The sequence below is a fragment of the Aristolochia californica genome, unplaced genomic scaffold (assembly GCF_029961685.1).
Source record: "Aristolochia californica isolate CCGP_79_NKW_82.1479 unplaced genomic scaffold, dmAriCali1.0.hap1 SCAF_16, whole genome shotgun sequence".
Lineage (NCBI taxonomy): Eukaryota > Viridiplantae > Streptophyta > Magnoliopsida > Piperales > Aristolochiaceae > Aristolochia > Aristolochia californica.
The window spans coordinates 16012884-16038863 of record NW_027181837.1 but is presented as its reverse complement, the minus strand read 5'-3'; the positions used below and the strand labels follow the sequence as shown (position 1 = coordinate 16038863).

Sequence of the window (25980 nt, the reverse complement as noted above, 5' to 3'; positions counted from 1 at the left end):
AATAAAGGCTTGAAGAAGGGTAACAAAGAGATAAAATTAGCTTTTGACACAACTGATTGGGGAATGAGGATTCATGGAGATGACCTTGACATTGTAAAGGATAAAGCTATGGCAAAGACGATGAGGATAGATAAACGGAGCTAAAAAACAATGATTCCAAGAGCACTTAACTCTCATATTTGCCTTTCCCTCAAACAATGACAAGTAGGAAAAAACTATGGACTTGACCAACTGTGATTAAGGATAAGTTTTCCTATTTTATCTGTACTGAGGATTGCCCTCAGTTTTTAGGTGCATGAGGTATACTTTTGGTTGCACGAAACAGACTGGGACGATAAGTGTCGTAGTTTGCATTTCTTTGCTGGATGGAATCCACTAATTAGTGAATTGTGTTTAGGTGGATGAAAAAGTCAATGCTTATTGTCAAGAGGGTGCTGATATCGTGATTTTTTGAACATGTTTAGTGCAAGAGTAAGAGTAAATGTGATCTTATTTTCCTCAAATTATCTGAATTCTAAACTTTGAATTGTAGTTAAAAATTTATACTGGTATAATTTTTTTGAAGGGTACTAAATACTATAAATTGGACTATAATGGGCACTAATGTTCATGAATTGGACATGACAACCTTCAAATCAATGGTAGCAGTGAACATTTTCTGATATCATTGTAAGGAAAACAACAACCTGGTACAACCCAATAACAAGAATAAAGATTTCCAAGCCAAAGAGAAATAATAGACGAACCTTCACTGCTGAAATCAAAATAAATAAACCTCCTTGAGTCGACGATGAATCCTCGACAGTGCTAATGAACCCCTGATAGCACTAATCCTTCGGCACAATGATAATAGAGATAAAAAACGGGCAATTCCACTCTTGAAATCAAGGTAGAACTCACTGGAAATAATCGACGATAACCACTGGTATTCAAGAGACCAGTATTCTCCCTGAGGCACGCTCTAAATACAAAACGATGCTCCCCTTCCTCTCCCACTGTTCCGCCTCTAAATTCCCTCCTGAACCACTTAAAATTATAAAATTCCCAAAATGCCCCTATCCACATTAATCACTCTCTAATTATCCTCCCAACTGCTGTTTACTCCTGCTAGAGTAGGTAACACTAATTTGGGGTCTATCATTACCCCCTGCCCAAACTTTCACCTTGTCCTCAAGGTGAAAAGCAGGAAACTGGAGCCTTATTGCCTCAAAATCCTCCCAAGTGGCTTCAAATTCGGGTAGGTCCTTCCATTGCACCAAAACCTCCAACTGTTGTTGCCCATTTTGTCCACTCTTCGTATATTTAAAATGGCAGCAGGTTCAACCTACATTTCTAATTCAACAATCAATTGTGGAGGAAGAATTGAAGATGAATGTGATATTCTTTTTGCTCGACGAAGTTGGGAGACAAGAAACACCGGATGCACAGAGGACTTTTGTGGGAGTTGCAGTTTGTAAGCAACTCTTCCAACTCGTGACACCACCTCAAAAGGTCCATAAAAATGTGCTGCCAACTTCTCATTGCGCCGAGTGGCCAAGGAGTGTTGCCGATAGGGCCTGAGTTTTACAAACTTGCGATCCTCCACCTGAAACTCTCCATCCCTTCTTTTAAGATCAGCCGTGGCCTTCATTCTCTACTGAGCCCGTAGTAATTGCATCTTCAAATCGTCAAGATACGCATCCATCCCGTTCCTCTAAAATCTGTTCGACTTCAGAAACTGTAGCTGTCCTAGACTTATAGTGCAATAAGGACGGAGGGTCACGTCCGTATAAGACTCGGAATGGAGTAGTACCTGTAGAAGAATGGAAGCTGGTGTTATACCAATATTTTGCCCATGACAACCATTTCGCCCAAGTTTTTGGTCTATTAGAAGCGAAACATCGAAGATAGGTCTCCAAACACCTGTTAACCACTTCAGATTGACCATCTGTTTGAGGGTGGTAGGTGGTGCTGTGCCGCAAATCAGTCCCTTGGAGGTGAAAGAGTTCCTGCCAGAAATGACTCATAAACACGTTGTCCCAATTCGAAATAGTAGACTTGGGCACCCCATGCAAACTAATCACCTGTCTTACAAATAAATCAGCCATAGTTTTGGCTGTAAATGGGTGCCGCTACACCAAAAAGTGAGTATACTTGCTCAACTTATCCACCACCACCATAATAGTATCAATGCCCTTTGACTTTGGCAACCCTTCAATAAAGTCCATGGTCAAATCCTCCCAAACCATCTCTGGTAAGTCAATAGGCTGTAGAAGACCAGCTGGAGACCTTGCCAAGTGTTTGTTCTTTTGGCAGATCTCACAATTTTGAACGAATTCAGTCACTTGTTTCTTCATACCCAGCCAATATAAGTTCACAACCATTCTTCTATATGTTTTAACATCTCCTGAATGGCCCCCAATAGGTGTGCAATGGTATTCACGCAATAAGGTTGGAATTAAGGAAGAAGTCATAGATAAAACCAACCTACCATTGTAAAAGAGCTGCCCAAACTCTACTACCTTGTCACCAGTTTGCAATCGTGTGATAATTTGTTGTAAGAATGAGTCTGCTGCCACTTCTTGTTGTAAAACATCCATATCCAGCCATTGCACCCCAGAAACTGCAGCTATATTCATCATGTCCGGTTTGCGAGAGAAGGCATCCGCCACTCTATTACTTGCCCCCGGTCGATATTGAATGTCAAAGTCATAGCCCATCAATTTCACCAACCAGTGTTGATATTTCACACTTACAAGACGCTGTTCCAGCAAGAATTATAACTTTACTGGTCAGTTCGCACCAAAAACCTCCTTCCTAGCAGGTAAGGACGCTATTTCTGAATAGCCAACACAATGGCCATGAGTTCTATTTCATAAATAGACTTCAATTGGGCTCGTTCACTCAATACTTGACTAAAAAATGCAATCGGCCGTTGATCTTGCAGTTGAACAGCCCCTAGCCCATATCGAGATGCGTTGGTCTCCACAATAAACAACTTCGAAAAATCAGGTAGAGCCAAAACTGGTACCGTAGTCATGGCTTCCTTCAAACGCTCAAATACCCCGGTGGCTTCATCCGACCACCCAAACCTTTCTTTCTTTAATTAATTAGTCAAGGGTCTCGCAATATCTCCATAACCCGAAACAAATTTCCGGTAGTATCCTGTAAGACCAAGGAAACCCCTTAGTTCCTTAAGTGTGGTTGGTGCGGGCCAATCCACCATAGCCTGTATCTTACTCGGATCAATTGACACCTCCTCTCTAGAAATGATATGTCCCAAGTATTCTATCTGTTCTCTCCCAAAAGAACACTTCGTAAAATTAACATACAGCTTGTGTGCTCTTAATTTCTCCAAAACAGCCACTAAATGATCACAATGAGCACTCCAACTTGGACTATATATCTCAAAATATCATCGAAGAATACCAATACAAATTGCCGGAGAAAGGGTTTGAATACCTCATTCATAAGGGGTTGAAATGTAGTTGGTGCATTGGTAAGCCCAAAAGGCATGACCAAGAATTCGTAGTGTCCTTCATGAGTCTAGAAAGCTGTCTTGTGCACATCTGCTGCTTTCATTCTGATTTGGTGGTATCCCGACTTCAATTCCAGCTTCTAAAAGACTTGTGCTCCATGAAGCTCATCTAACAACTCATCAATCACTGGGATGGGAAACTTATCCGGAATAGTCTCCTTGTTAAGGGCTCTATAGTCCACACAAAATCTCCAGCTACCGTCTTTCTTCTTGACTAATAGCACGGGGCTTGAAAAAGGGCTAGTGCTAGTATGTATGATTCCAGCAGCCAACATTTCTCCCACCAACCTCTCTATTTCATCTTTTTGTATTTGGGGGTACTGGTATGGACGAACACTCACCGGTGAAGCTCCATCCTTCAAAGTTATGGCATGCTCCTTTTCCCTTTTTGGTGGTAACTCTTGGGCCATGGCAAAAACATCCCCAACTCCGTCAAAACTTTCTTCACCATCACTGTCGTGTCCTTCTTCAGTTGTGACGCTGCCACTGTGGTACTGTCCAACCCCACAAGAACCCCATGTCCCTCATGCTTGATAGTTCGCATCATCGCCTTGAGTGAAACCAAAGTTTTGTGCAAGGAGGGATCTCCCTGTAACACCACCGTCTCATTTTCCAATTCGTATATGTTCCTCCTAAGGTTTCCAACCATTGTACACCTAAAATCACATCAGTGCTTCCTGATTCTAAAGGCAGAAAATCCTCCACGACCTCTATTCCTTGAAGAGTTAATCGAACCCCCTTACAAATTCCTTCCCCTGGGAAGTGCCGCACTTGTACCCTATTGAACGCCATACTTTGCTATTGGAGATAAAGGCAGGCACATTTTTTTTACCACTGTAGTGGAAATAAAATTATGGGTTGCTCCCCTATCAATAAGTACGATGACTGGTTGTTCTCCGATACTTCCCGCAATCTTGATAGTCTTTGGAAGTGTTAATCCAACTACCGAATTCAACTACACCTCCACTATTTGAGCAACCACTCTAACCTCTTCCTCCTGCTGTTCACACTTGCCGTCTTCATCATCCTCCATAACTTCATCTTTCAGCTCTTGTAAAATCAGCACTTGTAGATCCTTGTTTATACATCTATGCCCAACTGAGAATTTTTCATCACAACGGTAGCACAAACTCTGCTCTCTTCGGTATTGGATTTCGGCTTCCGTGAGTTTCTTGAATGGCGTCTTCTTCTACATCTCATGTTTCTTCATGTCTGCCATGGACGTGGTCCTCCCATTACCCCCAACTATGGTCCCTGCTAGTTTTGGAGTACCCAGCCCAAACCGAGTCTGCTTAATAACTTTATTTTTTTCTTCCAACTTTTGGGCCAACTCCATGGTCCTTCCCAATCCATTGGGCTCCAACACCCTCACCTCGGCCCGAATTTCAGGCTTAAGCCCATTAACAAAGTTGGACTCCAACACCTTTTCTGGAATATCTTTCAATGTGGAAGCCAAATCCTCAAATCGCCTTCTGTAATCTCTCACGGTGGTCTCCTGCTTCAGCGCCAAAAATTTCTCATAAGGAGAACCGTCTTCGGAACTTCTGAACCGTTTTAGCAATAAGGACTGAAATTCTTCCCAGTTCATGATCTCCCTCCTGTTATTTTCATACTTGAACCATTTTAATGCCTCCCCTTCTAGACATACTACTGCGACAGCCAGTTTTTCACCGTGAGATACCCGGTTAAGTGAGAAATAGCGTTCAGCTCTGTAAATCCAGTCATCGGGGTCTTCTCCCTAAAAAACTGGCAACTCTAACTTTCTGGGTCGCACTTCATATCGGCTCTGCCAATTCCGGTCAACCTCGCCATCGTGTCTTCCGTGTCCGATACCTCTCTGGATCAAGTTATCGCCCACTGCCGAGTCCAGCCCTTGTCTCGTCGTCTCCAACCTACTCTACGCATTCAGATTTCGGTCGAGCTCCTCTTGGGTACGCAGGAGTTGTTCAACACGCCCAATCAGCGTCGTCAACCCCTGTTCCAAGGCCAGAATCTTCCGAACCTCTTCCTTCATCGAGCTCTCCTCCTCCCTTACTGAGCTCACGATTCCTCCACCGATTCCACCCTCGACTCCATTTTGGTGGTTGCCATGAGGATCGTTTTTCACGCTCTCGACCCGACGTTGTTCTCCTGATAGCGTTGCTGTACGTCCGATAGAAATAACGAAATCTTTTGCGAATCCAATCAACGGAAAGAAACGGAAACTCCGCTTCACTGCTGAAATCCAAAGGCGAACCCAACCTCGCTCTGATACCAGATGATACAACCCGATAACAAGAATAAAGATTTCCAAGCCAAGGAGAAATAATCGACGAACCTTCATTACTGAAATCGAAATAAATATACCTCCTCGAGTCGACAATGAATCCTCAACAGCGCTAATGAACCCCCGATAGTAGTAATCCTTCGGCACAATGATAATAGAGATAAAAAAATGACAACTCCACTCTCAAAATCAAGGTAGAACTCACTGGAAATAATCAACGATAACCACTGGTATTCGAGAGACCAGTACTCTTTCTGAGCCATACTCTGAAGACAAAACGACGCGCCCCTTCCTCTCCCACTGTTCTGCCTCTAAATTCCCTCCCGAACCACTTAACATTATAAAATTCCCAAAATACCCCTGGCCACATTAATCACTCTCTAATTATCCTCCTGTTTACTCCTTCTAGAGTAGGTAACACTAATTTGGGGTCTATCACAACCAAGCAGAGAAACAAAATTTCACTCTGGTGATATGCCTAACATGGTTAAAACATCAAGGTATTTAAACACCAAATTCATGAAATGATGGTAAACCATTCATTGACAAGCATTTTATGAAACAATGGCCGTCTATGACAGGTCTTAGGTGATTTGATGTACAAAATTTGGACTTATTTGGTGATATATTACCTTGATGATAAGCTTCCATGGATGTTTAATTTTCACTTGTCACAGAAGCAAGTTTCTAGTTTCTTTTTCTAATGCATTGTCCTTTAAATGCATGTCATGCTCAAATACTATTCCATTCTCTTTTCAGGTCAGAGGACTTTATAGAGGTGCAACATCTTCTTTTGTTGGGATGGCGTTTGAAAGTTCGCTTTTCTTTGGCATGTACTCCCAACTCAAAAAGACATTGCAGGTTTTAACATGGAAAAAGTCCTTTTTTTTAAAAGCTAAACTTCGTCTCCTGTTTTTGACAATTATACCAGCTAACTTGTGTCTTTGTTTGATTTAACATTTTTTCTGTTGGTTCATAATAAGGGTGAAATGTCGAGTAGCAGGCCACAGATCCAGGTAGTTGTTCCTTCAGCAGGTTGTAGTGGAGCTATAATTAGTTTAATACTATGTCCAGCTGAGCTGGTGAAAGTAAGTTTGTGTGCCTGCTATGTGTAATCATGATTTTGTGCTATTCACAATTCTTGTGACATTTAAAGCTGTTTCAGTGTAGGATGCAAGTATATGGAATGGATTTAGCAAATACCAAGTATAATCGATACAATGGTCCTCTTGATTGTGCTGTGACAACCATAAAGACAGAAGGGGTGAGCAGATACTTTTGTCATCTTCTTCCTTGGTTGACACTGTATATGCATGAAGTTGATGTATGAGCTTTCTTTCAGATTAAGGGTATATTTCGTGGATATTATGCAACAATATTGAGAGAATCCATTGGAAATGCTGTCTTCTTCAGCACTTACGAGTACACACGTTATTTCATGCATACAAAAATTGGTTCTGCTCTGAATCACCTTAGTGAGCAGCCAAAAGCATTAATAAATGTTGGGATTGGCATAGTCAGTGGCGGGCTTTCTGGCATAGCTGTAAGTACTGAAACATAGTATCTTTGGGATAGAAAAATCAGTGTAAATTATATTTAAAAACTCTTCTCAGACTTACTATTTTGGAAAGAAAGACCATAAAACTTGTTGATGGAACTGATTCAGGTTCAGATTCATCTGGAGTAACTTGGAAATGTTTTTTAATTCAATAATTTTTTTTTGCTCATTTTCCTTGTTGAAACATATGTAAAAGGGTATTTTAGTCATTTCTCATGGTCGTATGTTCCTCTTAGGATAGCTGTTACCTTGTCTTCTTGTTGAAACTATTTGGTTAAATTTTCTATCATTCTAATGGGTAATTAAAGAGTTATAGGAGCTTAAGTGTAGAGGGTATATCAGTCATTTTGTAATCTTTTAACGTATGTGAGGTTACATGGAGAATTAGGGTCAATCTCAGACCCATTGGCTGCTACTCTTTCAATGCAGCTTGCCAACTTCTTCTCTTCTCTTTTTCCTTTTCTTTCTTCCTCTATTTCTTCTTATTTTTCATATTTTTCATATTTTCTTCAATCGATCTGATTTTTATGGGATTAACAAGATTTTTCTCCATCTCAAGCATGCATAGTCTCCAGAACGAGGGATTTCACATAATTACTACTGATTGAAGGTAAATGTTAGATTTTTTTCCCTTTATTTGTGCCATAACCCTAGGGTTGATAGCTTGTGCTGTCAATTGAACTACTTTATGAAGTTTTTTCTGCCCCTAGAAGGTTGTTTGGGTTCCCCTATCTAATTTTGTGCTTGCGAGGTCTGCTAGACCTGCAAATTACCTGCATCATCATTCCCAGGGCTGACATAAGCCCTATTTGATCTCTTTTGAAGTTGTTTCACACAGATTACTGTATAGTGGACGTGTGGTCATATCAATTGTGTTGGTGCCCTAATTTTATGCACTATGTGGGCGCCACTTTATTTGTGCAGGCTTATATATTGCTCCTTTAGTGTTATTTTATATACTAGTTCATTTGACAGTATATTCTGGCATCTATATGTGAAAATTCTGGTGGCTGTAGTTACTGAATGATGGCTGATTCAGGAGAAGTGATTACACCAGCCAAAAAATCTGAGAATTTTTAAGTAGTAAGGAGACCATTATAGTCACTATTGAGAAATTAAATGGACAAAATTATTGTTGGTTTAGGATTTATCTGAAGACTAAACGGAAGACAAAATACTTAAGGGATGATCCTCTTGACCTGATAACGGATGATTGGGAGGTAGAAGATAGTTTAGTCATGACTTAGCTCCTAAAATGTATAGAGTCAAAATTCAGAAAGCAAGTGATGAATTGTGAGACCTCCAAGGAAATTTGGAAGTCACTAGAAGCCTTCTATGATCAAGAGAGCAACTTATTTAGAATCTATGAGTTGTATTTGAGATTTTTGGATTAAAGAGGGGATATCACTCAGTTATTGATTATTTTAGTGAGTTGTAGAGTATTCTACAGGAAATTGAGACATATCATCCCTTCACCACCAAAGAATTTGAGCTTCGAGCACAGTAGGGACAACTCCATAAATTCTTCGACGGTTTGGGGTCAGAATATGATGCAGTTCGAGCCCAATTACTTGCAGATGATACTACTCCTACACTCAGAAAGGACTTTAATCGTGTAATGTGTGCAGAAGTTGCTGGAGTTCCATAGGGAAATAAGGATAACAAGGGGGTATAAGCTGCTGGTCTCAATATCCAGCTAGTTCAAGATCGCTTGAGACGCCTCGTGAACGTGGCCAAGGTGGTTGAGGATGAGGCAGAGATACATTTGGGCATGCCTGAGATTGTAGTGGTGGAAGTAGTGACAAAAAATGTGTCCATTGTGGATGTGCTAATCATATTTCAGACAAATGCAGGGACAAAGTTGGCAAGCTAGCCTGAGCAAACTCAACTTTTCTTAAGAGTGGGAAATCCTCTACTAGTGGTGTAGTTGGAATTGCTCTTGGTGCACCGGAGGAACTTCAACAGTTGATTCAGTGCATGGCACAATTGGTTGCAATCTTCATCCATGGCTCAGAATGCTTCCATCCCTATAGCTACTGATACGAACCACATCAACCTGTGACGAAACCCGATACCAAATCTGGTAATCGTCCCCAAGACCTTTCAAGTTTGGATGGAAACCGCGACCCGTTGCTTAGCAAAGCAAGAACCTCGGTATAGTGAAGACGCCACAAGCGGAGATGGAAATCCGTTTGATAAGTCGATTTTGAAAGCCATAGGAGAAACCCTGATAAGTTCGAAAAGTTCCTTCAAGAACTCAAGAAGAATAACTCTCAATTTCAATAATGATCAAATGTCTTGAATCCATGTACAAGTCATTTATTTATAATGGAGGACGTGGTAGAATCTAGATAGAATAAACCCTTTCCCTAATTACATTCAATTAAAGAAAACTACTTACGGTAACTTGATGTAAATAGAATCCTAATATAATACAAACGAGATCTTCCAAGATATGTTGCCTACTCATGGATATATTTGTGGATCCCACAAGATCTTCTAACCACCTGCCCTTCTAGGATAGATTGCCAACTCATGGCTATCCTTGTGGGTCCCACGAAATCTCATGGTGGGTCCCACATTGTAGTAGATTAAATCTTGCCCATGTCTTCATGGTGGGTCCCACTAGCTTGTGCCTCCATGGTGGGTCCTACAATATAACAGAGTAAAACCAACCTATGTTGGTGGGTCCCACTAGCTTGTGACTCCATGGTGGGTCCCACAATATAACAGCGTAAAACCATCCTATTCACTGTGTTTTTTATGACCTATAGACAGGGAGGATGATTGGTTTCGAGTATGCGAAAGAGAACTTCTACTACATGGAAGATGTAGTACAACCATCTCCATCTCCTTCAATTTTCAATGCAGTTGTTTCACCTCTCCAGTGATACTTGTGGCTAAAACATCCATCTCTAACCAAGTTACTCCAATTACTTCCAAAGTTACCTTCTACTTTGTCATTTCAATGCGACTCTTGTCAACTCGTGAAGCACCATAGAGTGTCCTTTTCCCCCAGTTCAAGTCGTAGTAATCATTTATTTGATATTGTTCATTCAGATGTATGGGGTCCTTGTAGGATACTCAATGTCTCTGATTACCTTTTTTTTCCGTTTATTGATGACTCCAATCGGACTACAAGGGTGTATCTCCTATGGGAGAAATCAAAAGTTTGTTATGTATTCTTGAAGTTTTATAGTAAAAATAAAAAAATCAGTTTGGTTCTTCATTTCATACTGTGCATAATGATAATGGCCTTGAATAAAAAATTTGATACATTTTGTAATGCCAATACCATTTTTACATTAGTCTTCCTGTGTCTATACTCCACAACAAAATGGAGTTGCAGAACGAAAAAGTCGTCACTCGATGTTGTACACATTATGCTCTTTCAAATGAAGGTTCCTAAATCTTACTGGAGGGATGTTGTTCTCACTACTTGTTTTTTTATCAATAGAATATCGTCATCTGTGCTTAGTGGTAAGATTCCTTTACAGATTCTAAAGCCTACTAGTGAATTATTTCCTCTTTGCCTTCGTGTCCATGTTCTTGGTCAATCCTTTGATAAACTATCTCATCAATTAGTCAAATGTGTCTTCTTGGGTTAGTGTTGTATAAATTATTTGCCTTATACCTTTCCAAAGATCCATCTGAATTGTATTTAGTTGTGAGCACCCATCTACACCCAACTGGTTTCTCCGCTCTTGGCAGCCTCACCAAGTCCCAACTCTTGTTTTTCTCAAGTGCTTCATCTCAATCTTCATAGCATTTTTCTAATTCTCATTTCCTAATGCCTCACATAATGTTTTAGGAATATCAACTTCATTTAATCTAGTAAGAAAGGTCTTGTGTTTAGGAGAAAGATTCTTATAGGATATGAACAAATACAAAGGGTGTTTGGTATCATCTTTAACTCCTTTTCTAAGAGCAATAGGAACATCACAGTCCTGTTGTTCAAGTGTTTCAGGGACTATCATCGAGAGGAGTACTTACTTCGATATGACCAGAAGTAGAATCAAATGATTGTGCCGGCATAGGTTGATAGATTGGTACTCTTTTCTTTGAGTAAACCTACAATGGACCATTAGAGTCTTGAGTTTGCATCCCATGTAACATTCATTGTGACTTGGATGTATGAGGTTCAACTTCTAATTGCAAGTTTGATTCAGATGTGGTGTTTGGCAGAATGTTTGTCTCGGAATAAACGACTGGAAACTCAAGGAGAAAAAAATCCCTATCTTTATCTTCTATGAAAGATTTCTCCTCCTGAAGGTAAGGACTAGTAAAGTAATGATCTTGTTTGACAAAAGTAATACCAGCTGACACATAAAATTTCCTTATAGGGCTAGAAATTTGTAGCCCTTTTTTGTGGAGGAATAGCCAACAATGACACATTTAAGAACTCAAGGGTCGAGTTTTCCTCTATTTTGAGAATGCACATGAACAAATGCAACACAGCCAAATATTTTTTGGACAAGATTAGTTGATGCATTAAAATCTGGAAATAAATGTTGGAGAACACTCATTGGACTTTTGAAGACCAGAACTCTTATAGGGAGCCTATTGATGAGATGTGCAGCAGTTAAAACTGCTTCCCCCCAATACTGTTTTGGGACTTTTTTTGAAACAAGAAAGCCCTTGTAACGGCTAGAAATTCTTGCATTCGGCCACTCCATTTTGTTGGGGTGTGTTAACACAAGTAGATTTATGGATGATACCCTTTTCTTGGAAATGAAGAGAGAGAAATTGGTTAAAAAAGTCTTTAGCATTGTTAGATAAAAAACTCTTTATCCCAACATCAAACTGAGTTTTGGTCATATTATAAAAAGTTGGAAAGACCACACTCACATCAGATTATTTTTTAACAGAAAAATCCAAGACACATGAGTGCAATCGTCAATTAATGAGACGAACCATCGTGCCCTAGAAACATTAGCAACTGTAGACACTCCCCAAATATCACTATGAATCAAGGGAAAAGGAACTGATTTTCTTTTATTGTTGATAGGAAAAGAAGCAAGTTTGTGTTTTGCAAGTTCACACACATCACAGTGAAAGCTGTCAACGGCTCAACCTTTGAACAGTGAAGGAAACATTATTTTGAAAACCTTAAAAGATGGGTGACCAAGATGAAGGTGTTGAAGCCAGATCTTGTCTTTTAGGATTTGAATGACTCGAAAAGGAATGATAATCGTGATAAACTCTTAACTCTGTTATCCATTCAATTCTTCAAGATAGTAAAGACCGTCTCTCCCTAGCATGTCTAATCATCCTCTTTGTGCCCTATTCCCGAAACACAATGAGAGGGATTAAAGGACACACTGCAATTAGAATCAGCAGTGAGTTCTTGGATTGACACAAGATTGGTGCATAATTTTGGGACGTGAAGGACATTCTTAAGTGTAAGGTAATCACTCAAAAAGACATCCCCCCTGGCCAGCTACAGTTGTCATTGCTCCATAAGCCATAGTTATTTTTCTATTGTTGGGCAAGGGGTATAGTAAACAAAATTTTGAGATGAATGGGTCATGTGAGCTGTAGCTCCTGAGTCAATGACCCAGGAGTTGAAGGAGACCTTATTCGAGGTATTAAAAACATGAGTAGAGGAAACATGAGAAGAGCGAGGAGAAATACTTGAGAACACCAAAGAACAAGTACCTGTTGTTGGCGGCTTCTCTAATGTCCCCAACAGAGTCGTCAATTTTTTAATCTCCTTTTTGTGGTATTCGGTAGTTGGGAAGTTTTCTTCATTCTTTGGGTGTGTTAGCCATATGCGCTTGTCCCTATCCTCTTGTTTGTCCACTCTTCTCGGACCATTTTTTGTCCATTGTTTGAGGTTTGCCATGGAATTTCCAGCACTTCTCCTTGGTATGGCATGATTTTTTGCAATATGTACACTACAAAGAGTCCTTATTGGATGGTCTTGACAGATCTGTTTGCCCATTGCCTTTATCAAGATGCTACTCAGAGCCTTAACTCTTCATAGTATAATTTTTGGACACCAACTGCCGAACTCACTACTGTCGGAGTTTCAATCATAACACCCCTTCTACCTTCCTCAATAAGAACAATTACTATTGCCTCATTCAAAGATGACAAATCCTTTTTTCCAAGTATTTGTACTGTTACGGCATCAAACTCAATGTTTAATCCAGCAAGAAACTCATAAATTTTATCTTTTTCAACATATCTCTTAAGGATAGCTGCATCTTCACTGCATTTCATCTGGATGCATTGATAATGATCCATCTCTTGTCATAGGTTCTTCAAAAAAATTGAATATTCTGTGACTGATCGATTTACCTGTTTAGCGACTGAAATTTTTGTTTTGATCTCATAGATCTGTGCAACATCACCAAATTTAGAATAGGTCTGGTTGACTGCTTCCCATATCTCCTTGGCCGTGTTCAAAAACATAAATGTATCATTATTTTCTGGTAACATAGAGTTCCATAACCAAGACATCACCAAAGAATCTTGTTCATCCCAAGCATAAAATTTAGGATCGCCTTGTTTCGGACCGGTGCCAAGCAGGTGACTCAATTTTCCTCTACCCTTTAAGAACGTGTGGACCAATTGAGACTACTTCAGATAATTTTTCCCGTTCAACCTATATGCTGCCTGAATATTCTGCAATTCTCCCATTGTGGCAGACTTGTTGTTGTTGGTCAAAGAAACTTCGAAGTGTCACTGGTTTCAGTGAATGAAGACATGGTTTGAAGAAGAAAAAAAGATACTGGAATTCACGATTTGATGGTGACTTCACCAGAAAAACAAACTCAAAGCTCTAATACCATGACAATGATTTATATGTACAACAGAGTGTCACTATATTAGGTCACTACCTAATCCAGGAATTACAAATATTCACAGCTGTACACGAACTGTCTTTTCCCACATGCTGCACATGCTGTATTCACAGTTGTACATGGACTGTATTTCCCCACATGCTGTATTCATAGCTGTACATGGATTGTATTTTGCCACAGTAACAGAGTACTATAGTTCCTTTTTGGGTATTTGGTAAGAGATTAATGTTTATCATCCGTTTACTATGGATGAACGGTGCAAAATTCCTTGATGGTTTGGGTGCTGAATTTGATGGAATCAAGGTGCAAGTCCGATTGTACCAAAGGCAGAAAAAGATGCAAAAATGGGTGAAGCTACGATTCTTAATACATTAGCTACTGTATCTAGTTCCATCGATTCGTCCAGGGGACGTACAGGGTTGGCAGAGGTAGAGACAACTCAAGCTGAAGATGAAGCCGTGAGGATGGCAAATCTGAAAGAAAGTGAGTTCATTGTGGACTCACTAATCATTATTTTGACAGATGCTGAATAAAATTTGGAAGGCTTGCCCGGGCAAATTCTACTATACATGATGGTAATGCACCTGTTCTTGATGTTACAACACCTGCCATACTTGGAGCCACTGATGAAATGCAACAACTAATTCAACAACAACAACAAATTGCTCAACATATGGCACAACTCTCTATTACTCCCCCTTGCATCTTTGGCCCATGCTTCTCCTCTCATAGGTATGTCTACATTCACTCTTATGTCATTCTCCATCTTGGTCCCTGATTCAGAAGCTACTAAACACATATCAGGTATGTCTTCGTTATTTTATGACTTAAAGGAGTCCCCGCTCATTAAACATGTCAATCTTGCTGATGGGTACCTCCTGGGGAAGATGGGATTCAGGGAAAAATGGTGCTTCTGGATCTAAAGCTGTATCTCCTCTGCAAGCTACTCCGTCCTTCTCAACGGAACAATTTGTGGGTATTTTAAGGGAACCAGGGGAATCAGATAGGGAGATCCCCTCTCCCCCTTGCTCTTCAACGTGGTAGTAGAATATCTATCCTCCTTGATCTACTCAGCCAAGAACAAGGGATAGCTCCTCCCCACGACAGATTGCACATTGTTTGATATTCCGATCCTCCAGTTTGCGGATGACACTATTTGCTTCGGGGTTGGTACTATGGATTAGATCAGAAAATTGCGTGCTGTTCTGGGATTATTTGAATTGGCTTCCGGTCAGAACATAAATTGGGGAAAACACGACTCTTTTTGGCTACCACATTGATCCAGTTGGGCTACGGGATATGGCGGACTACTTGGGATGCTCTGTGGGAAATATGCCAGCTACATATCTTGGGCTCCCACTCTTTGATTATGGGCCTTCGGCGTCACTATGGTCCCCCCTCATTGAGAAATTTGAAAAGAGGCTAGCCACTTGGAGGGGTAAGCTCCTATCTACAACGGGGCGTCTCACTCTCCTCAAGTTTTGTATGGTAGGGCTGCCAAACTATCTGATATCATTCATGCACTGTCCGACCTCCGTTTGCTCCAAAATTGATGTCATCTGTCGGCGATTTCACTGGAGAGGTTCAAAAGACACCTATAAATACCATTTGGTTAGTTGGAAGGATATTTGCATGCCTCATAATAGGGGAGAATTGGGCATCCGACCTACAAGGGAAATGAACAAAGCTCTTATGCTCAAATGGATTTGGAATTTCAAACAAATCTTCTGAATTTGACCAAAACAACTAGCATAACATTTTATGGAGGAATATGGTTAAATTATACTTCAAATTTCGGGTGCCTGGTGGAGAGAGGGTGGCGTCGTTCGCCTCCTATCCCCGATATGGAAATCATCACACGAGCAATGGAAGGACCCCTTCTCTTCTGGTTGGATGAATGGTGTGGCCCCCGATCTCTCTCGGAGGACTTCCCGGGGCTGCATAGGGTGGCTAGAGACCTCTCTTGCTCTGTGGCTGATTCATGGAGTGATCAGTCGTGGAATCTCCCGTTTCGTTGGGGGACTAAATGATGAGGAATTGTTGGCTTTTTGCTCTCTCCTTACCAGACTCAGTAGTACTGTTATCCGGGAGCATTCAATTGATAAGTTGATTTGGAAGCCCAACACTAATGACTGATTCATTGTTACTTCTGTTTACTCTCATATAAGAAAGCAAGACTATGATAATCATGTGCACAAGGCAAATCTGGCTTGGAAACTCTTAGTGCTAAGCAAAATCAAATTTTTTGTATGGTCGGTCATCAAAGAACAGATTCTTACCTCGGACAACCTTCATAGAAGAGGCTTCACCGCCCCTGATCTTTCTTGTCCCCTTTGTGGTGAGTGCGATGAGACAGTCTAGCATGTTCTCTTACGTTATGGATTTTCGTGGCAAGTCTGAATGAAGATTTTTCAGAAGATTGGGCTCCAAGTAGGGCTGCATTAGGATGTCTTCGGCACCTTTGAGAAGGTTTGAGGGATTCACCTTCCTCGAATGGGTAAGTTAATACTTTCAGCCTGTCTTGCGCATGTTCCATGGTGCATTTGGCTCGAGCAAAACAATTGAAGATTAAACTCCTAAGCTTGCACCCTGGACAACATGTCTTCTCATGTCGTGGGCCTCATCTCAAGCTGGCATCATACAAGGAAGGAATTTTTCGCTCTATCGGGTGTTTTCCTTCGGGAAAATTGAAGTTTGATCGCCCATATGTCTGGCCCCTACAAATGGTCATCTTGGATCCTCCCCCTTGCGACTGCATTAAGCTGAATTTTAATGGTAGTGTTATTGCTTGTCCTGGGCCGGCTGGAGCAGGAGGTGTGTTTAGAGGTCACAATGGTGACCCTATTCTTTCTTATGCTGGTCTGGTGGGCATTGCCGATTCTAATACTTATGAAGTTAGTGCTCTGCTGTTCGGCCTCCAAATTTTCAGGGATCATCTCTTGGTAAGTTAATCATCGAAGGCGACTCGAAGACTTTTATTAGTTGGTGTTCCAAAGACAGCTCCCCCCCTTGGCATCACTGATCCATCACGGATAGTATTGCTGACATTGTATCTTCTATTGATTGTAATTGGAATCTCATTCCTAGATCCGTCAACTCTTTGGCTGATAAATTGGCAAACTTTGGAACTTCCCAACAATCTCTCATTGTTTGGGAAGGTTTCTGTCCTTTGTAAATTGTTCTTTTGAGTTTTTGTCTTAATAAAAATCAGCATCATTTAAAAAAAAAATTAAAAAATAAATCTTGCTGATGGGTCAGTTTTACCAGTACGAGGAGTGGGAAATGTCACCCTCGCTTCTTTCCTATCACCTCAGTCTGCATTACTTGTTCCCAAATTTCCTTTAAATTTACTATCTGTTAGTCCACTTGTAAAGTCTATAAACTGTTTTTATCTTTCAGGATCTCGTGACGAGGAAGACGATTGGTTCCGCTTGTGAGAGAGGATTTATTATTTGGACAGCCACATACCAGATAATACGTTATATGCACTATACGCAGGCGATTCACCTCTATAGTGGCATCTTAGACAAGGTTATCCATTACCTGCAAATGCTAATTCAAGTAGTTCTAGAATTTCCTTCCAACATTTTTTTTAGTGCGAGTCTTGTCAATTGGGCAAGTATCACTTGAGTTCCTTTCTAGTGTCATCTCATCCGACAAGTAAATCATTTGAGCTTGTTCACTCAGATGTCTGTGGTCCTTATCCTGTGCTTAGTTAGTTCGGTTATAAGTATTTTATTTCATCCGTTGATGATTTTAGTAGATGTACTTGGATTTATCTCCTTCGAGAAGCTTTTGATGTATTCTAACTTTTTTATAATGAAATAAAAAATCAATTTGTAGCCTCAATCAATGTCTTGCATACATACAAATGGTCTTGAGTTCATAAATTGAAAGTTTCTCTTTTTGTTAAGGGATTATTCATCAGACATCTTGTGTATTCACTCCACAACAAAATGGAGTTGCTAAATGTAAAATTTTTAATTGAGGTGGCACAAACTATGTGATTCATATGAATGTTCCCAAATCATATTAGGGTGATGCTACATTTACTGCATGTTTTTTGATAAACAAAATTCCATCTTTAGTTCTTAAGGGTAAAATTCCCATTCAAATTGTTTTACAACTATACCACTTTTTCTTGTAACCCCCCGTGTATTTGGTTGCGGTTGTTTTACTCATGCTTTCGAACCATCCAGGGATAATTTGTCGCTCTCATATGCAAAAAGGGTACAAATGTTTTTGTCCATCTATGAGAAAAACATTTGTATTTACAAATGTTACAATTTTTGAGGATGTACAATTCTTTGAATCTCCTAGGTCTGACATCGTTTCTCCTGGTCCCTCAGTTCCTAATCTTGTCATTCCTATTCTAGTTGATGAATGTATTCAGTCTACATTTGATATCCCTATTGAGAAACTATTATAGGTATATCGATGTAAATAGGCACCATCTCATTGTAAATAGGCACCATCTCATCCCGCTCCAGACTTCTTTCTCAGAACAGCCATGGCTCTACATTGTCCCCTGATCCTGATGAAAGTGACCTACACCTTCCTATTGCTCTTTGCAAAGGTGTCAGGAAAGGTACTTGCCATCCTCTTATCTCATTTTGTCTCTTTTGATTCATTATTTGACAGTTATCATAAGTTTGTTTTGTCCATCTCCACTTACACTATTCCTTCTTTAGTATATGATGCCCTTTTGCCTCCTCATTAGAAGAAAGTCATGGATGTTGAGATGGAAGCACTGGTCGAAAGAGGTACTAGGGAGTTATGCGACTTACCTCTAAGGGATGCAGTAGTTGGTTGTCAATGGGTGTATACAATAAAATACAATGTAGATGGATCCTTGAAAGATATAAGGCAAGTCTTGTTGCTAAAGGATACACCCAGACTTTTGGAGTAGATGTATGTAAGACTTTTCTTTGGTTGCCTGCCTGTCCTCTATTCGAATACTGGTCTTTGTTGCAGTAAATCAAAGTTGGGCTCTGCCCTAGCTAGCTATCAAGAATGCTTTCTTGTATAGTGATCTTGAAGAAGAGGTGTACATGGAGCAACCTCTAGGGTATGTTGCTCAAGGGGAGATGCGTAAGGTATGTAGACTTAGAAAGCTCTTTATGGTGTAAAACAAAGTCCATGGGCATGGTTTGAAAATTTTAGCCAAATAGTTATGTCCATGAGATTTTCAGAAGTTACTGTGATCATTCCTTGTTTATTATGAAGAGATCTTTTGGGATTGTTGTTTATTATGTAGATGATATCATCTTATCAGGGAGTGAGAGATCAGGCATTGAAGAAGTCAAATCACACTTGGCGACTCATTTTCAGACTAAGGATTTGATTCAACTAAAATATTTTCTAAGCATCGAAGTTGCAAGAAGCAAAGAGGGAACTGCTCAGAGGAAGTATGTAACTAACATGTTTCAAGAGTATGGTCTTTTGGGAGCTAAACCAGTTGATACACCTATGGAGGTAGGATATGATCTTCATGATGATCAGAGTCCGGAATTGTAAGATAAAACAATGTATCGGAGATTAGTGGGCAAGCTCATATTGCTACAGTTACTAGACCAGATATCTCATTTGCAATGAGTTAGTTCACGGAGCGTCCATGTAAGATTTACCTAGAGGCTGCACAGAGAATCTTAAGATATCTGAAAGGAGCACTAGGAAAGGGTTTTCTCTTTAGACCCAATGATCACTTGAGGATTGAAATTTTTTTTTATGCTGATTATGCAGGCTCCAGGTTTGACAGAAAATCGACCATTGGGTATTGTGTTTTTCTATGAGGAAACTTAATCAGCTGGAAGAGTAAGAAACAAAATGTTGTTGCTCGATCTAGTGCAGAAACGGAATATAGAGCAATAGCCAACACTGTTAAGTGAATTAATGTAGGTGAAATCTATTGCCCAGGAGTTTGGCTTCTATCAGAAGGAACCTATGACTATGTACTATGATAACCAGGCTGCAATCTTCATTGTTAGTAATCCAGTGTTTCATGAGAGAACAAAACAAATAGAGGTAGATTGTCATTTCATTCGGGATACAGTGATGGAGTTGACAACCCCATATGTTCGGTTTGGTGATCAACTTGGTGATGCTTCACTGAAGCACTAGGGAAGCATCAATTTCTGAACTTCTATAACAAGCTGGGTTTCTTTGACATGTACGCTTTAGCTCAAGGGGGAGTGTTGAAAAACTAGTACAAGGGCATTTTGGTCATTTCACCTTGCCCTCACTCTCATATCTTGATTTAATCTTGTTCCCTATGTTGAATTATGTCTATAGTCCAAGTTTCATGTACATACGACATGTAAAATGGGAGATATAAGAAGATTAGGGTTTCACTTAAGTGAGGGCATCATTGTGATTTTATGAAATTCACTTAAATAATAAATAGGTTGGGGGTTGTGCATGACCCCCAATGCAGCTCACTTTTCCAAGCTTTCTCTCTCTCTCTCTCTCTCTCTCTCTCTCTCGCTCTCTCCCTCCTATATTCAGTCTTGTTGTATGGTGATTTGGCTTAGGAAGTTTATATGGAGCAACCTCTTGAGTGTGTTACTCAAGGGGACACAAGGAAAATGTGTAGACCATATAAAGCTATCTCAAGGGCCTCAAACGAAGTCTATGAGCTTGGTTTAATAATCAGTAGTTATGTCATTGGGATTTGCAAGGATGGCCCATCACGCTAGGTTTATCTCTCTTCTTTTTTAATAAAATTTCACCTAGTTCCCTAAAAAAATGTCATTGGGATTTTGATGCAGGCGAGAATCTGATGAGGGTATATGTTCGGATCCGGAGTAATTAGTTGGATCCTTAATCGGATCTTTAGTCGGAGTTGGATCCATATTCGGATATTTAGTCGGATCTTTAATCGGATCCTTATTCGGATCTTTTGTATTGAACCCGGGTTGGACCAGAATTATTAGGGTCGGGTTCGTGTTTTTCCGAGCTGCAGCCCGGGCTTGTCGGGGGCGTTGGATTTGGTTAAAAGGTTGTTTAGGTTTCTTTGAAGGGAGATGAATGATATCTTGAATCGGAGTTAGAGAATTTCTCTACGATTTTAGGGCAGCTTTCGTGACTCCTCCCGTGATTCTCAATTTGATCTGCCTGCAGGATAATCGCTATCCTGTCCGGCATCAGTTGGTATCAGAGCTTCAGGCTCGGGACGAAGCTGATCTAGCCAGACACTGCAGCGAGCAGAAGGGTCGACGAAGACGACGCCGTCGCCATCGCCGTCACCGTTGAGCTACCGCTCAACACTGCTGCCGTCGCCGTTGAGCTACCGCTCAACGTTGCTGCCGGAAACACTCGGGATTCGACCGAGCAGAGCTCGGGACTCGACCGAGCAAGTTACAGACACAGAGCAGAGGCTCTGGCTTTGCCGGAAAAGAGGGATTCGGCAGGAAAAGGGTCGGCATCGACGTCGTCACCGCCGGAACTGCTGTGCGACGTTGCCGTTGCCGTCGCCGTAGTCGGATCTGCCGTCGATGGAGCTCGACGACAGAAAAGGTTCGATAATTCCGGAAAATCGAGCACCGAAACAGAGGTTCGTGGTGCCGAGAAAGGGGGTCCGAGACAGGAGACCCTCGTTGCCGGAACGAGCCAGCGTCGCAGGCGGCGACAAGCTACCGGAGACGACAGCCGGAGAAGACCGCCGGAGAGGTCTCGATTTCGAACACAGAAGGTTCCGAAATCCCGATTTCGGGAGAAACTTTCCATCGGCGTCGGGACGTCGAGGTATTTTCGATTTGGGGAAAATTATATTATTATTTTATTCGTATAAAAAAAAAAAAAGTGGACAAATATTGTCTTCCATGGCTGGTGGTCGTGGTCGTAGCCGTAATGTTCAAGTAGTGATAATTGACGATTTGCAAAGACAAGTCGCACAGTTAGTACAACTTGACGATTTGCAGAGGCAAGTCGCAAAGTTAGTGAAAATTTCAGATTTGCAGAGACAAGTCGCAGAGTTAACCCAGCGTCTCACGACGCAGGAGTTCGGGTCTCGTGAGATGGAAACTCACCATTACGATCCCAGGTGCGACAACCAGAGTTTAGGATTCCAGGAGCACCGCGGTCAGGGAGATCGACCTTTAGACCTTGGTTTCAGCGTACCGCTACCTGAGATTTCTGGGATGTTACAGACCGACGGAGTCCCCGCCTGGTTCCCTGACAATGAGGCGTTTGGTGATCCTGTGTATGATGATGATGTGGAGGACCCTGTGTTTGATGCTGCTGATGTTGTTGCAGACGTGGTCGATGTGAGTGAAGAGCTTGGTGACCCTGTGTTTGATAATACGGATGTAGAGGACGGCGTGGTCGAGGAGATTGCCACGTTTGGTGACCCTATCTATGATGATGCAGATGGTGAGGAAGTCATAGTCGGTGACACTGCGGGGCTTGGTGAACCTGTGTATGATGTTGCTGATGATGATATGTTGTGTGGTGATGGCCATGCGCCTCTCCTTGTTCGTCTGAGTCTGGTGCCTCCCGCGGGGGCTTCAGGGGCTGCTTGGCTGCAGGGCACTCTTTTCCCCTCGCCTTGCCCCGTTGTTGAGCCAGTCTGCAATATGACCATTGACAGTAGTATTTGTGCGATTGTTATGTCTGACGCGACTGTCCGCTCTCGTCCGGCAAGCCTCCCTTCTCCTCCGTTCGCCATGTTGTTCGTAGAGGTTGCGCCTGGCGACGTCGCGGTGGATCCTCCTCCTGGCCTGCCGCCTGAGCAGGGGATGCTGGCCTTTCCCGCCTGTCCTTTGTGGACTGCCGCTGTTTTTCATGTTGCACCCTTGTGTCCTTCGTTTTTTGGGTTCTGCTGAAGTTATTATGCACTCGAGGGCGAGTTCTTTCCAACCCGAGGAGACTGATGCAGGCGAGAATCTGATGTGGGTATATGTTCGGATCCGGAGTAATTAGTTGGATCCTTAATCGGATATTTAGTCGGAGTCGGATCCATATTCGGATATTTAGTCGGATCCTTATTCGGATCTTTTGTATTGAACCCGGGTTGGACCAGAATTATTAGGGTCGGGTTCGTGTTTTTCCGAGCTGCAGCCCGGGCTTGTCGGGGGCGTTGGATTTGGTTAAAAGGTTGTTTAGGTTTCTTTGAAGGGAGATGAATGATATCTTGAATCGGAGTTAGAGAATTTCTCTATGATTTTAGGGCAGCTTTCGTGACTCCTCTCGTGATTCTCAATTTGATCTGCCTGCAGGATAATCGCTATCCTGTCCGGCGTCAAATTTGCAAGGAATCACTATGATCATTCGTTGTTTGTTTTGAAGAGGCTTTATAGAGTGGTATTGTTGATATATATGTTGATGACATAGTATTGTTAGGGAGTGATGTAAACAATATTGAAGAAGTCAAAAGGCATTTTGCGAATCACTTTCAAACCAAGGATTTGAGTTCCCTTTAAGTATTTTCTTGAGATTAAGGTCGCAAAGAGTAAAGCAGGCATTTTTTTGCTATAGAGATAATATGTTATTGATATGCTTCATGAATGGATTATTAGAAAATAGATCTATTGAGAGGCCTATGGAAGTCAAAGGCTCTGTGAAGTTGATAGTGTCAAGCTTAAAAACAAGACAATATACAAAAGTATTAATAGGTAAGCTTATCTATGCTATAGTAACTCGACCTGACATATCATTTGCAGTGTGCATGGTCAGCCAATTTATGGAGCACTTGAGGAAGATTCATTTGGAGGCCGCACACAGGATACTACGGCATTTGAAGGGTGCACCAAGAAAGGGGTTGCTGTATGCACCACATAATCACTTGCAAATTAGTGGATATTCTAATGCCGATTATGTGGGATTTAAGTTGGATAGAAAATCCACATTAAGATTTTGTGTTTTTGTTGGTGGAAATTAGTTAGTTGGAAAAGTAAGAAACAAAATGTTGTAACCCGTTCTAGTGCAAAAGCCGATTACTGCGTAATGGCTTATACAGTTAATGAACTTTTGTGGGTGAAGTCAGTGATACAAAAGTTGGGTTTTCCTATTACAAGAGCTATGAAGAATTTTGTGATAACTAAGCTGCAATATTCATTGCAAGTAACCCAATGTTTCATGAATAGACTAAACATGTAGAAGTTGATAGGCATTTTGTCCGTGATGATGTGACGAGTAGAATTATAGTCACTCCATATGTTTAATCTGCGGATCAACTTGGTGATATCTTTACAAAGGTTTTGGAAAAGAAAGAGTGTGGGAATTTTTATGACAAGTTGGGGCTCTTTGATATATGTGCTCCAGCTTGGAATGTTGAAATATATGTAAAAAGGGTATTTTAGTCATTTTCCATGCTTGTATGCCCCTCTTAGTATAGCTTTAGCTTGTCTTGATGTTAGAACTATTTAAATAAATTTTTGTGTCTTTCTAATGTGTAATTAGGGAGTTATAGAAGTTTAAATAGACGGGCCACTACCGGTGAGCTTGTTGTGGCCACTGCAGAAGAAGAGCCAATTGTATCAATGGTGAGACTACCTCGGACAGAGCCCTTATTTCTCACAATCTGGTGAGCGTTTTTGCAGATCTCTACACTGAAGGTCAGACAGTTTGCCCCTTTTTCCAGTGGGTTAATCTTATGGCCATACCTGTTGCAGCCACGGGTCTTATTGAGCTCCCTTTTCTAGTAGGGAAATTAAGGAAGCTAGTTATGGGGCTCCCTTTGGATCGTGCTTCGGGCCTGGACGAATTTAAGAGCAAATTCTATTGGCGTTGCTGGCCCCTCATCGGTGAAGACATAGCTCACATGGTCCACTCGTTCTATCACCGAGGCATTGCTTTCAAGAATATTGGGGATTTTTTCATCGCCCTTATTCCCAAAAAAGTCAGGGCAAAGCTTCCCTCTGAATTTCGGCCTATCAGTTTCACCACCAGCACCTATAAAATCATTGCGTGCCTTCGCCTCAGAACGGTTCTTCCAATTGCTATTCACCAAGGGCAGAGTGCCTTCATCAAAGGGAGAAACATACTGGATTTTGCCATGGCTTGTAATGAACTTCTGCACAACTTCAAGACCTTGAAGCTCCCAAGATTTGTTCTCAAGCTAGATTTTGAGAAGGCATTCAATAGAGTCAATTGGAAGCTTCTTGATATCCTTTTGGAAAGAATGGGTTTTGGTGCTAAGTGGAGATTCTGGATTCAAAGTTGCATCTCCTCGGCCAGCTACTCGGTGCTTCTGAATGGTACAGTATGTGGTTTTTTTAAAGGCACTAGGGGCATTTGTTAGGGGGACCCCCCCTTTCCCTTTGCTTTTTAATATGGTGTCGGAATATCTCTCCTCTCTGATTTATTCGGCCAAGGGATTTGGATGACTTCTTCCCACAACAGATATTGCGGCTTTTGATATCCCGATTCTTCAGTTTACCGATGACACCATCTGCTTTGGTGTGGGCACAATGGATTAGATCAAGAAGTTGAGAGCTGTTCTTGGTCTATTCGAGCTGGCTTCGGGTTAGAATGTTAATTGGAGGAAAACTACTCTACTGGGATATTATATAGATGGAGCTGAGCTCAGAGATATGACTGATTTATTGGGATGCTCCCTGGAGAATTCGCCAGCTGCATATTTGGGTCTCCCCCTCTTTGATTCTCATTCCACGACTGGGCTTTAGTCCCCCCTAATTGAGAAATTTGAGAAGCGACTTGCCACTTGGCGGGACAAGCTTCTATCCATAGCGGGTAGACTCACTCTGCTAAAGTCTTGCTTGGCTGGCCTGCCAAATTATCTCCTATCTTTAATTAAGTGTCTAGCCGTTGTGTGCTCAAAGATAGATGTTATTCGCCATTGCTTCCTATGGAGAGGTTTTGAAGAGACACA

At 41.3% G+C, this 25980-nt stretch overlaps 1 protein-coding gene across 3 annotated transcripts in view; it reads left to right on the top strand.

The window, feature by feature from the left end:
• LOC137953712 (mitochondrial arginine transporter BAC1) overlaps window positions 1-25980 on the top strand; it is a 30754-nt gene that overhangs the window by 1565 nt on the left and 3209 nt on the right. For 2 of the 3 annotated variants that reach the window (XM_068801191.1, XM_068801192.1), the window contains exons 3-6: window positions 6543-6644; window positions 6767-6871; window positions 6949-7047; window positions 7126-7326. In XM_068801191.1, the coding sequence (XP_068657292.1) occupies window positions 6543-6644; window positions 6767-6871; window positions 6949-7047; window positions 7126-7326 (507 nt within the window). Of the gene's footprint in view, window positions 1-6542; window positions 6645-6766; window positions 6872-6948; window positions 7048-7125; window positions 7327-17549; window positions 17682-25980 lie in introns of all 3 variants that reach the window. The other variant, XM_068801190.1, reaches the window with a different exon arrangement.